This window comes from Dicentrarchus labrax, unplaced genomic scaffold (assembly GCF_905237075.1).
Source record: "Dicentrarchus labrax unplaced genomic scaffold, dlabrax2021, whole genome shotgun sequence".
Lineage (NCBI taxonomy): Eukaryota > Metazoa > Chordata > Actinopteri > Moronidae > Dicentrarchus > Dicentrarchus labrax.
Window position 1 is genome coordinate 27,567,225 of NW_026136706.1, and position 14,653 is coordinate 27,581,877.

Here is a 14,653-nt window from a genome sequence, read left to right on the forward strand (position 1 = left end):
GCCACTCCAGAAGAATTTTTTCCCCAAAAGCACCAGTCGACTGGTTCAGGACAAATCCCACTTCTCCTTCTGTCACCAGCAGAAATCACAAAGAGGACACATCGGGTGGCTGTCACACAATCCCATCACTCCCATTGGAACCAACACTCCAGCTCTGCTTTGTACACCATTGACAAACCTCCTAATAGTCCTACCGAGGAGGGTGAGGCTGGACGAAAGGGGAATATCAGACCTCCAAAGGCTGACAACGGGAGCAAAGAGGACCAGTCTCTCTTACATCCAGAGGACCAAGGATTCCTTCTTCCCAGGAGCAGTCCAGTCATCTCCAGACGCCACAGGCCCCTATCATGGCATGGAGGGGGCACTGACACATCAGCTCCGTCAAGGTAACTACATATATTAAAGGTTACCAAATGCTAGCCTTCGATATGGTTTGCTTTCATTACATCAGTGCACTTCATGTCAAATATTTTTTGCGTGTTACCAAGTCAACACTAAAGAAATCACCTTGTGTTCATCTTTTAAATATTACATTTCGTCCTGGCATGTTTTTCACAATCAGTCAAACAGAACACCATCCTATGCGTACTGTTTCCATGTACCATATAGGCTAATACATAAGCACCCATACATTTTAGGGCAGTAGAGCTACAGATGTAACCTATTATACAGCCTTTACACACATCTTCATCATGGTAAGCCTTAGCTTAATGATTTTAATAATAATATGATACTATATGGACCTAGGTCACTGCTTTGCCTGCGCCCTCCTTGAGGGTCTCTGTTTCCCTGCATGCTACTTCCTTCTTATCACTTAAACTATTCCTCCTACTGCTCACTCTGTTCCTCAGTTCCCCTGCTCCTTTTTGTGCTCCTCTGCCTGGCAGTGGCCATGGTAGCCTCCTCCTTAGACTTTACACGAGCACTGCTGACGTCGTAGATGTTGAATATCAATTTCAATTAAATTTTATTTGTAAAGCGCCAATTCATAACAGAAGTTATCTCAGGACACTTTTCAAATAGAGCAGGTCTAGACCAAACTCTTTATAACATTATTTACAGAGACCCAACAGTACCACCATGAGCAAGCACTTGGCGACGGGGGCAAGGAAAAACTGCCTGTTAAAAGGCAGAAACCTAGGACAGATCCTTCGGCTCTAGGTGGGTGGTTGCCTGTCTCGACCAGTTGGGGACAGACAGACAGACAGACAGACAGACATACAGACAGACAGACAGACAAGTTGAAGCCACTGCTGCAGCCCTTGCAGCAAACATATCTGTGATTTGGTGGCATATGCATGTAGATTCTTCTTCTCTTCATACCCGGTCTTGTACATCTTGACGCCCTCCTTCTTTAACAGATGTTTGGTTGTGAATGGCAAGAAACGGCCCAGTAAGAGATGTGATTGGGCCTAGTGTCATCATGGAAAATGAAGCAATGGACTGTTGCCCCTGTTTTATGGGCCAATTGTTAGCAATAAATGTAATATTAAAAATGCACAGTATGCCAGATTATCAGCAGGACAGGTTTATGTATGTTTTCCATTTGATCTTTAAATTTTTATCTATATCTGTTTTCTTTTAACTAAAGTGAAACATCTTCTTCTAGCATCCCATCTCCTCTGGATCAGCACTGTTGCCTGGCAGTCACCAGTGTGGAGGATCTGGGATCCAACCCAGATCACCACTCAGCCCAGGTCCAGGAAGACAAGAAGTCATGCTCTGTCTCTTCAAGTCTGTACCGCCTATTAATTGCTGGACTCCAGCTTCCCATCAGTGGACAGCAGGGATTGGCAGAGGCGCACAGACGGCAGAGCCTAACCAGCTGTCATACCTCTCACTCATCAGGTAGAAAATGTCTAATTATTACTAGTGTATTTAAATGGTAAATGTTAAATGGACCTGTACTTGTATAGAGCCTCTAGTCTTCTGACCACTCAAAGCGCTTTTATACTACGTGCCACATTTGCCCTTTCACACACATTCACACAGCGATGACAAAGCCCATCAAACAGAAACTAACACATTCATACACATTCACACACCGATGCACAGCATCGGGAGCAATTCACAAAACAATTTACTGTGTCTATAAGAACAGAACAGCAAGGTGGTGCTGCTACAGTAACCCAGGCATCCCAAGGTTATTCCAGCAAAGTTCTAATGTTTTTACTGTAGCACTTTTCCATACGCTAGCTTGACTACTCAAATCATCTATGAATGGACTCAACGCAACCATCACTCATTGCTAAATCCAGAAAAGAGTAAAGATTTGAAGATGTAGTACAGTATTATCCCTGTTGGAGCGTCACAGTTACACATTCCTGAGTTCTGGGGCAGTAAACAGACTCATGTCTCAACATCCCGCTGTTTAATTGGACATAGAGTGTAGTTAGAAACAGGGCTAAAGGTTATATGCATATAATAGCCTCTTTAACAGTTGTGTATGGTTTTACAATGACCAGGTCAAAGGGTTGTATAGGTTCTTAAAAAATGCCATTACCATCTCTATTACATTAGGGCTACCCACTTGAATGTGTGTTCTTAGGGGCGGCTATAAGGTAGAGCAGGTGATGAGCTGTGGCCCAGAGGCAGAGCGGGCCGTCCCCTAATTGGAAGATTGTTGGTTGGAAGGTCCCCGGCACCTCCTGCCACGTGTCCAAGTATCCTTGAGCAAGATACTGAACCCTAATTGCTCCCGATGCTGTGCATCGGTGTGTGAATGTGTATGAATGAGTTAGTTTCTGTTTGATGGGCTTTGCTGAGTGAATGTGTGTGAAAGGGTGAATGTGGCACGTACTGTAAAAGCGCTTTGAGTGGTCGGAAGACTAGAAAGGTGCTATACAAGTACAGGTCCATTTACCATTTACCATCAACTAATAGAAAGATTGGGGATTCGATCCCCGGCTCCTCCCCTGCTGTGTGTCTAAGGGTCCTAGAGCAAGATACTGTACCCCAAATTACTCCTGATGCTGTGTCATCGGTGTGTAAATGTGGATGAATGAATGAGTTAAGTTTCTTTTTGATGGGCTTTGCTATCACTGTGTGAATGGGTGAATGTGGCAGGTAGTAAAAGTGCTTTGACTGGTCGGAAGACTAGAAAGGTGGTATACAGGTACAGTCCATTTACTATTTACAGGCAGAAAGAGCAAAAAGGGAGGTTGAATAAAGACAGGGAGCGGCGTTAGCAACAACAAAGCAACAAATCAAATAATTAAAATGTTATTTTCTGATTGTTTCATGGCAGTTCTAAAGCACAAATTCCTGCTCACATCAAACTTGTTGTGTAGTCAGATTGCTGTGTATGTGACTTCACTTGCCAGCTTTCATTCTCACAGTCACAGATGACATTTTCTGCTTGCAGGAGGAACTCAAGAAAAAGAATTAACTTATTCTGAGTTTAACATCTGTTGCCACGGCCCAGGCCCAACAAAAATCAGCCTTAGGTATATCCAGGTATCCAGTATCCGGGATGATTGGCAAATGTTGCTCTGATATCACTCTTCCATGGACAAATTCTACCTGTATTTCTGACAGTTTTATGTGAGGAACTTTCCTCAATTATACTTGGAACTAAGCCCAAGTCGCAAGCTTGTTTCAGACCAGAGCCACGGATCTTGGTCAAGAAAAAAAACCTGTTGGGAAAATGTTTCCCAAGCTGCAGAGGTCTTGGATTAATCCACATGAATGTGAGAAGCTTAATACCAAAGATGGACTCCATTAGAATCCAGGCCCAACAACCCAATCCAAACATTTAAATTATAACAGAAACCTGGTTGACTGATAAAATTAAGGATGGTGTCAGTGCAGTTTATGGTTGCAATCATTGACAGGGCTACCTCTACCCCAGGCCCCTCTACCCCAGGTTTTTCATTGCCACATTTTTTACAACTGTGTATTATGATGTTTTTCTTTGTTTTTCTGTTTTTCAGTGTTCTTGACGGTGCCTCGTGTAATACACCCAATTTGTTTTCTTTTTTACGATTAACCACTCAACAATGAGTCAGTGTATTATTATGTAAATTATGTATTATAAGTTGTCTTATTCACATTTCTCTGATTTGCATGCTATAGTACCCATAACAAGCTACTTAAAAACACGTTATTACACCTCTGATTGCAAATACATTTTCAATTAACCACAAATAGGTAGTGGGTATTTTACTGTATTTACTAACAATGAAGCACTGATATGCAAAAAAACCCCAAAAAAACCTTAAAGTGCCCTGGCTCAAGATAGTCCACAAAGTGGAGCCCAAGGTAGATATGTAGCATTTAACTTAAATGTTGTGCAGGTAAAACAAACAGCACATGAAATACTTTGTTGTAAAATAAATATTGAAAACAACAACAAGCCTCATCTAATCTCAATTTAGGTTTAAATTGGCTTGTTTGTTCACAGCTTAACTAGCTTGCATGGTGCAATATCCCTGTCAGTCTGATCAGAAAGCCCAACGCCTGGCCTTTTTGTTGGCAAATTCCCTGAAGACCTCTTTGAAATCCAACTGTCGGCTTAGCTTTCAATTGAAAGTCTAGCAAAGCTATTTAGCCTCTCTTGGGTTGTTGTGGATCTGAGATAGTTTTTAAGTAGTTTTAGTTTGCTAAATGCCCTTTGTCTACCTGCGACAGTCAGGTAAAGTGCAGAAGATTCGGATTGCAACACATACTTCACCAAAATGCTCTGGAGCTGAAGTTTAAATGGTAAATGGACCTGTACTTGTATAGCCTTTCTAGTCTTCGTGCCACATTCACCCTTTCACACACATTCACTCAGTGATGGCAAAGTCCATCGAACAGAAACAACATTCATACACACACACACCGATGCACGGCATCGGGAGCAATTCGGGGTTCAGTATCTTGCTCAAGGATACTTCGACATGTGGCACCAGGAGCCGGGGATCAAACCCACAACCTTCCGATTGAGGAACGACCTGCTCTGCCTCTGAGCCACAGCCGCCGTTTATGGATGTAATTCAGCAGTTCAAGGGGAGAACGGCAGTCTGAAATGTGGCACTATAGACAGACCTCAAATGTTGCACTTCACTTTCAAAATTAGCACTAAGATCCTGTTTGTATTTGCTTGTTAATGAATGGCAAACTGAGTGAATCTGATCATCTTTTAAATCCTTGATTTTCAATATTGCTGCAAATTCATCACAGATATTTGCAATGGCTTGAAAGCGGGTGTCCAAGCCAGAGATGATGTTATCCAGAGGCGGAACTAGACTTTTATACGAGAGGTGGCCAGAGGGTGGTCATGGCTTTATACTAGGCCTAATAAAGGAAAAACCCGGGATACCGCAAGTCAAATTCAAACCCATGGCGCTGCAGCAACTCAGTTCATAGGTCGCCAGCTCGACAAATTGAGCTAACCTGTTGCCGGAGCGGCCAGAGGAAATGGACATAAGTTTCACTTTTCAGTTTCCGTCATTCATTCAGAAAATGAATAACACCCGTGGGAAAAGTCGGTGTCTTGGCAAAACAAAGAGAAGGCTGCACATCACGGACACTAGACGCAAGACTCAACCCAAGCTCAATGATCAAATAAAGATGCCATTGGTATGAGAATTAATGAATGACTTGCCTGGCTAGTTTCATGTTGGGAGCTCCCCATGCTGCTGATATCTGGGCTGGGGTCTGTCTGTGCCTGATGAAAAAGTTGGAAATAACTCCCTTCCTCTTCATTGTTATCTGTTTATTCTGCCTTCTCTGTTTGCAGTAAAAATCTTGCTGTTTTCGACGTGACGTGCAGTGACCTGTCAATCAACTGGGGTGGCACCCAGGGTGTCCAATCAGGTTCCAGGGGTGGCTAGTGCTACCCCGACCACCCCTCTAGCTCCGCCCCTGATGTTATGTAAGGCCACATAGAAAACACTGTTTCAAAACAGATTTGATTCTGTCTCCTGTTGGTTTCCCTCTTCTTCTGACTCTCATCTGCAAAATGTTTTCTCTTTCACTTGTGGCACGGTAAATGGACCTGTACTTGTATAGCGCCTTTCTAGTCTTCTGACCACTCAAAGCGTTTTTACACTATGTTCCACATTCACCCTTTAACTTAACAGCCTATCAAACAGAATTTAACTCATTCATACACATACCGATGCACTGCATGGGGTTCAGTATCTTGCTCAAAGATAATTCGACATGTGGCACCGGGGATCGATCCAACCACCTTCCGATTAGGAAACGACGTGCTCTGCCTCTGGGCCACAGCCGCCCACATCTGTGGCTTCTGTGATGAGGGAGGCCTCTGCAAGGAAGTCATCCCATGCGTTGCGAAAGACCAGCATTTCTTCCTTCAATGCCTTTATATTGGCTGCTTCCACATCTAGTGTAATTTTGCCTGACTGCAGAATTATGTTTCTATCTTCAATGGACTGCAGTATTTTTTCCAGACAGTCAGAAGAAGGATGGCTTTGAAAGATGTAAAATAACTCCTCAGACCAGTGACCTCTGATCTGACTTCATTAGTCAAGCTGCATCTAGCAAGGATGCTATCCAGGGCCCCTATGAGCGATGGTAAGTGATTTGCATCTGGTTTAACAGCCGCTACTCGGACACTCCAACGGGTATCAGACATGCGGTGAAGGGAGCAGCCAGTCTTTTCTTTGAGAATGGCCCATCTCTCTGGGCTGGCACTGAAGATATTGTACAAGCGATTCAAACGCCCGAAAAATGTTGAAACATCGGTACACTACTCTCATCTCTGATATTTCATGGCCAGTCTTGCCACTGAATTTTTCAAACTGCAAGAAACGTTCAGTTACATCCCACTGATCATTCTCCTTCTGAACAACATATCTCAACAGAATTACATTCTGTTGCTTGTGGGAGACATCGAGAATTGCATCACATATTAATGAGTAATATATTGCACACTCCCTTTCCTTCAGTATTTCTTTCAAAACTATCTCCACAGAGTTCTATGAACTCATTTTGAGACTCTGGGCTAAGGTAATGGGTCACTCTGGTGCTTGGTCTTTTCTCCTTCACTTTTCTCAGATGATCATTCAACAGAGGATCGTACTTGGCTAAAAGTTCTACAGAGCCAAGGAAGTTACCATTCCGTACATCACCAAGCGTATCTGTGCTCCCTCTGAATGGCAAATTTCTTGAGGCCAGAAAAAGGGTGACATCTAATATTCTTTCAAGAATAGCTTTGTTTCTGTCAACTTCAAGTTGGATTTCTTGTTGCAGATGACTATCCCCTTTGCTTCCATCAAAGAATATCTCAGATTTTTCCACTTGAGGTAGCAGGTTTTGTGCGCCTTACAAACTTCTTGGTCAGGGAATTTGTTGTACATTCTCCGCCATTTGAGATCTGATATTTTTTACACTTCTTTGGTGTTAAGTACACTGGCTGATCGTTTTTTTAGGCCATCACAGGAAAATAACATGCATGGCACACAGTATATTGCCCTTGCGCTTTCACTGTACATTAACCAGTCCCTCTTCTGTTTTTCCCGTCCATTTGTTGACTTTATGTTCTCTAAATACTCTGGAAATTTCCTTCCTTCCGAATCATTTGGCATTATCAAGGCCAGGTCTGTCTGAGTGGCTGTGGCTAGCTTTTTGACAATAATCTCACGATCGTGGTCTGTGAGCTTCTCTGGCCATAATCCTGGGTCGCATGTTAAATGTTCTTCCTCTTTGTTCTCTCTTTCCTGTCTTTCTGTACTTCCTGTGCTCTGACTATCTTCAGCAGTTTCGTGACTGCAACAGCTTCGATCTGCTTCACAATTCCCTTCACTATCTGAAGTAGCCTGGCTTTGGGGACATGGGCCTGGCTCTGTCAACAGCAACAGTGACTTAAATTGAGTTATAAAAAAATGTAGCCTATATTTTGCTATTGATTATATAATTGAAATAGCCTAGGGGTTGATTAATGTCTTAGTAATTGCCAGTGGTACAGTAGTTCACTATTAAACCAAAACAGCTAACCAGTGTCTACATCACTGACTCACCATCAAAGGCATCATTGGACTGCTGGGGGTGAGCGTCTGCTGCTGGGTCAAACTCAGACAAAGCGGCCACTGCTGATTCTGGAGCAGCAGAGCATAAAGGTTTATTGTTCCATTATAAATTGCTTTTTGTAAACATTAAATGTTATGTTTCATGGAAAAACTGATTCTCAGTACAATAGCTCTAGGCAGACAGCTTCACTTTGCCATTGTATGTGGAGGGCAAGCTCTTTATAGTAATGTCACCCTTGTCAGGCAAAAAGATATTTTAAACCATCCCAAAGTCAGTGTAAACTGTCCAAAACTCTAAACTGTCTTTTTACTTTGTTATTGTCAGCTATTATGGTGTCTTTTATTTTATATTGCTGATGAAAACAACAACAAAAAATCTTTGAACATTTAACTTTTTTTGTATTTAGGCTATTCACCAACGTCCCACAAATAACAACATTTCACAAGACCACATTTGAACATATAATAACGTAATTGACCTTCGCCTAATGCTGATAATTACTGAGTAGAACTTGAATGCGTCATAATACAATTCAATGCAGCCTTGTAACTGAGTGGGTGCTTACTGGAGCACTGTCCAACAGTGATAATATGTGTGAAACACACAGTCTGTTGTAGATAGCCTCCAAATTAGTAACGTTTAATTAGCTACACTAGGAATCGTTGCTCTACAATGAACTGGCGACTTGTCCAGCGCGCCTCTCATCCAATTCTAGCTAACGTAGGCTCCAGCCCCTGCGCCCCGTCTAAGGTAGGCGGTTACAGACAATAAATTAATGAACAAGTAATCGTTTCAGCCGCCCTCGGTAGTTTTACTCTCACCATTCTTTGATAAAAAATGCTTGATGTCCTGGGCCCCTGCTCTGCTGCTCCTACTCCTGGCCTGCCTCTGAACTGGGGGCTGTGTGTGGGCCGTAATGGGCTGTGGGCCCTTAGAATTGTCATCACCTTTCCCCCCTATACGACAGTGCTGGTTATCAGTGAGTAAAACTGGATCACATTTTATGGAGAAAATATGTTCTGCTTTGCCCTCTGACGTCTTCCAACTGCTCTGCCTTAACTGGGCTAACTGCTGCTGTAGCTGTCATTAGCGTGTGATTGAACGGGACACAGCAGCCTCACAGTGAACACAACGAGACCAGTTGGGGACAGTGGTACTGAGATTATTTATGGGGTTTCCAGATGAACTGTTGGCAACAGTAGTATTAGGTGCTGTTAGCTAATTAGCTCGGGCTATTATCTAGTTAGCTCTAGCAGCTAGAGTTAACTGACTTATGGGGCGTTCTTTTTGTCTTGTAATCGGGACTTGCAGCTCGAGAGTGACGTCACATCCGTGTTGGAAAACGAATAACCGCGGATTTTTGCATTCTGTTTGGCACACAACACGACGAGTCGGAGAAAAGATGGATGCATCCAGGAAAGTCGTTCTTGTGCTAACTCTTAAAGAGTTCAGAGAGCTACAATCCAAGTGTGTGGTTCATCAGCTAAATATGGAAGAAGATGATAGAAAGCGGAGAATGTAAGTTCATGTTTCAGCTTATTTGATAGTAGTCTATGAAAATGTTGTAAACGCTGTTTAATAGAACATTCCGTTGCTAACGTTACAGGCTTTTTATGTGTAACATACATTTTTAGATGTACCTAAGATGTTGAAAGATATTAGTGGAACTTTATTCTGAACAAAGGTTTTCTAAGCAGAAGGCTGTACTAGGATACGTTAACCTGTAACAAAGAAAGGTCCCCCAGTCTGCTTTCTTTGTTAGATAGATGATTGCGCAGCCTCAACTGGATGATGTATGGAATATCCCACTTTAATTAGATTCTAGCTATATGTTATATATGTTTAGAATGCCTATTCTGAAAAGGTCTTAAGATCTATTGATAATATAATCAAGAAACCCCTTTTTCACTGCCTTCAAAAACAAAACAATATAACAAATCAATAGATTTTAGACAACATTTATTAATTGTAGGTCTTTCATAAGGGCATTGATCTCAACTGTGTTGCGCTCCAAACAACAAATCATTCTCAAGATGGGAACAGAGTGGGAAATCATGCTCAACTGGAATGATGACACTTTTGCTCGTTATTGGAGGATCTCAAAACACTAGTTTGAGTACCTCTTGACAAAGTTGCAGCAGAACGGTCTACACAGCGATCAAACTCAAGGAAGGACTCCGGTGCCTGATACCAAGAAGTTGCTAATGTTCCTGTGGTATATGGCCAATCAAAACAGCTTCAGGGAGATATCTGACAAGTTTGATGTGTCACAGTCAGCAGCGCACGGAATCATCAGGAAAGTGCTGACCATCATGTCAGGCATTGGGAATACCTTTATCTCATGGCCAAATGCTTGTGAGAAAGCTGCCTCTGCTGCTGCCTTTCACCGCCGCTGTGGCCTTGATGAGGTTATTGGGCCGATTGATGGCTGCCACATCGGGGTCCAGAGGCCTGCCATAAGAGGAGGGGATTACATGAACCGCAAGGCATACTACTCTGTACTCCTTCAGGGGATTGTGGATGAGAGGGCCCGCTTCATGCACCAGGCAGGGTGCATGACGCCAGAATGCCTACATTGGCCAGGCCTTCCCACTCATCAGAACTCCGAAACGTGATAATGGGGCTCTAACGGTGGAAGACCATCAGCACAATTCGAAGATCAGCCGGGGAGGGTCATTGTAGAGCAGGCCTTTGGAAGAATGAAGTGCAAATGGAGGCGTCTATGTGACCTACAGAACAGCTGCATTGACACTGTGGTCATGATCATTATGCCTGCTTGTTCCTTACACAACATGTGTATTGCTGCTTCAGACGTATGTGCAGAACACCGATATGACTGCCCAAGGTAGGAAGATCACAATGAGTAGACTCATTTTCAGGGTTGAAAGCTTCTAAATACATTTACTCTTACTATGCATTTGCACTTTCTATTGTAATTGATGTTTACTTTTTATATTCTGTGTGTACTAATAAAAATGGTTTCCCTAAATTGAGTGCTTCACCTTTTTGTAGCCCACAGTATGGTTTTGAGTTTTTGTTTTGAATAAATTAAGGCTTGGGTAACATGCAAGTAAATATTTATTAGCAATAAAAAATACTAAATGAGAAACATGGAATAAAAAATTGAATACAAAATATATTATATATACAACTTCCCTTAACAAACTATAAAGACATTGAATAAAAAGAAAATATATATATACAACTTAACAAACTATAAAGAAATAGAGGGAGGATCAGATCCTCTAATTTTGTCCAAATAACACTCAAAATTTCTCCAGCAATCGTGTCATCAGGCTTTCAAGCCCTGCTGGGAAGACCTCATCTGGGTTATGGTCTCCTGGTGGTGGTGCTGGCTGGCCATTTCTGTTTCCCGGAGGAAAGTCAGGAGGTCATCATCCTTTGGACGCTTACGCGGCATCCTTGGGGTGGTACATGGTGTCTCTGGTGGTGTGGAGTTGGATGCTGTGCTCGTTGTTGGGCTGTGTGTCGATGTGTGTGAGGTTGTGGCAGTGGTGTGGGAGGTGGTGGCAGAGACAATGGTGTTGGAGGTGGTGGCTGTGGATGTGGAGGCAGTGTCACTGCGAACCACTGCTTCCTGTCTTCGGACATCCAGCCCCTCTTTTGTTCCCACAACAGGGTACACCACATCATGTTGGGCACCAAGCAGATCATCCATTTCTTTAAAGAATTGGAAACGCATGGGGCCCTTCCCTGTGCTGGTGTTGTTATCTTTCACTTTCTTGTATCCCTCCAATAAGGTGCACCACTTCCTGGCCACCTTGTCAGGGCAGAATGTTTCTTTATACTGTTCTGTCAGTTTTGTAGCCATATCTGCCCACAGCTCTTTCTTGTTCTTCCGGCCAAGCCTGTCGGCTGTTGAGGTCCTTCATAGACTTTGGGAGACCCTCTACCTCCCTCTCCAGATGTAGCCTCATCAGGTCCACCATGAAGAGCGTGTGCTCCTTTGTGAAGAACTCATGCTTCCGCATGGGCAGAGGTGTGGGAATATCGGCAGAGGGTGCCTCAGGGCAGCTGCCTATAACACACAAAAAGCAATATGTCAGTAAGCATAACATTAACATCTTTACTAATGTTATTCTTATGATTATATTATGATGATTATTTCCATTATCTTACCAGCTTCAACAAGGTTGACCTTGATCGATAGGTCCTCATCAGCATAGTATGCTGTGGGGTCAGCTTCATGCTGGTACAGAGGACTAGGGAACTGCAGGGTCCACAGTGGGTTCAGGAACAGGTCCATGTTCTCATCTAAATACACTAAAACACACACATAGACGTTTATCACATTATAGCCATGATTTAGCTTGAGATCTCAACTATTAATTAAAGTAGGCCTGTACTATGCATGCAAAAAACAGTCAGACATTTATGCACAAAATATAAACATTTTCCCCACATGAACATGTAATAGTACTGACCACAATTGGTTTGCCAATCCTTGACCTATGTTTCAGGTCTCAACTAATTATTACACATATAACAACCCTGAGAAAAACGATTGCCTTTGGAATGTGTTGTGAGGTTTCCTTTGTGTCCAGGGTGGGGGGAAGTGCTTTGCTCTAACCAGGCAGACAGGTCAACACATTTTGTAACATTTAGGATTCACCCAGTTAGTGACTTTAATATGCTTGAAACATAGTATCTTTCTGTGTTTGAACGGTAATCAAACTGATATGTGCGCTGCGTTTCATGAGTTTTTGAGCACGTGTAAGCCTCCAAATGTGCATTTGTAGGGGCAGAAAATAATAATAATAATAATAATAATAATAATAATTCCTAGTGAAACAAGAGGGTCCTTGCACTTTTGTTAGTGCTCGGTCCCTAATAATAATGATGATAATAACATGACTAATAATAATTAATAATATAAGCAGTGTGAGTCAAGCAGGACCATGGCAGCAGGGACCACCAATTCAATTCAAAGCAATTCAATTTTATTTGTATAGCACCAATTCGTGGTTGGTGGTAGTCACATGACTCAAAAACTAAAAAACACTGGAAAATAATTTGACATGAAAATGTAAGTGCGGATATTTTATGTTTTATTTTTTATCAATTATTGTTATCATTATTGCTCATTTTTATATAAAACGTCTCTAAAGGATGCTAAAGAATACTTTGTGTGTCTGTATGAGACACCAAGGGGCATGACAGAACAGTGTCAGCAACTACATTTTGTCCATCCCTTTCAGAATCCGTGTAGTCCTTATATAGTTCCCACCATGAGCAAGCACTTGGCGACAGTGGCAAGAAAAACTTCCTTTTAAGTCAGAAACCTTGAGCAGACTACGTGGGTGGCCGTCTGCCTCGACCAGTTGGAGTTAGAGAGAGAGGGGAAGAGAGAGAAAGACAGCAATAGCAACAGTAAAAACTATACTAGTAGAAATGACTAATAAAAATAATGATGATGATGATGATATTTTGAGTAATGAATAGCAGTGGTCAAGCAGGAACATGGCAGCAGGCACCACCAAGATCCATGTGAGACGAGGAAGCACAAGAACTCCAGGGAAGAAGTTAGTACCATGCATTAATGGGACATGAATGTGTATGGAGAGGAAGAGAGGCTTATAGCAGCAGAACTAAGGGACGCTTCAGGACTAACCTGAGCAAGCACTTGGTGACAGCAGCAAGGAAAAACTTCCTATTAAGTTGGTATGTGAGCTACAGGCACCAGTGTACATGTGCCCCGTGAATTACATATTCATAACTATTACGGTCTCCGCAGAGTGATTTACCCTGCCACCAGAGCACCACCTAGTGGCGGATTGTTGACACATTTATTAGTGAGCCTCAGGGAGCCATGGGCAAGCATCCTACCAAGTTTCATTTTAATCACACGTGCCAATGCTGAGATATAAACTTCTTCATTTTAAAAGAGCGCCACCTTGTGGCTATGGCCTGAAATTGTGCACGATGCCTAAGGAAGACATGGGGAACTATGGATCCAAGCTTGGTGTCAATTCCTTTTTTGATGAAAAACCAACAGGAACTTCTAATTTTATAACATGCTTATTTTTTTAAATATAAAAATTCTTTAAATTACTTTTTTATAAGGACAGTCCACAGATGCTACATGAAAACTTCACAGATGCTACATGAAAACTTTTGTGCGAATCAGACAAAGTGTGTAGGAGGAACACGAAAAAAATCAGGTAGAAGTGGGCGTGGCCTATATGGTGAGATTCAGCTCCATTCACCGAACGCGTGGATATTAGTTTTTTGAATGTGCGACAAACGACGTGGGAGTTATTAGCTTAAATAACATTTCTTGACAATAGCGCTACCTAGTGGCCAACCCAAAATTGACACATAGAATATAAAATTTTTCACCATGAGTTTTTGAGCATGTGTAAGCCTCCAAATACGCGTTTGTAGGGGCAGAAAATAATAATAATAATGATAATAATAATAATAATAATAATTCCTAGTGAAACAAGAGGGTCCTTGCACTTTTGTTAGTGCTCGGTCCCTAATAATAATGATGATATTAACATGACTAATGATAATTAATAATATAAGCAGTGTGGGTCAAGCAGGACCATGGCAGCAGGGACCACCAATTCAATTCAATTAAATTTTATTTGTATAGCACCAATTCATAACAAGTTATAACATAAGTTATTTCAGGACACTTTTCAAATAGAGC

General features: G+C 42.1%; 1 protein-coding gene across 20 annotated transcripts in view; it reads left to right on the forward strand.

The window, feature by feature from the left end:
- rubcnl (rubicon like autophagy enhancer) overlaps positions 1-14,653 on the forward strand; it is an 83,790-nt gene that overhangs the window by 7,169 nt on the left and 61,968 nt on the right. For 18 of the 20 annotated variants that reach the window (XM_051403242.1, XM_051403243.1, XM_051403244.1 and 15 more), the window contains 2 exons: positions 2-386; positions 1,610-1,848. In XM_051403242.1, the coding sequence (XP_051259202.1) occupies positions 2-386; positions 1,610-1,848 (624 nt within the window). The remainder of the gene's footprint in view (position 1; positions 387-1,609; positions 1,849-14,653) is intronic. The other 2 variants (XM_051403255.1, XM_051403259.1) reach the window with 1 other exon arrangement.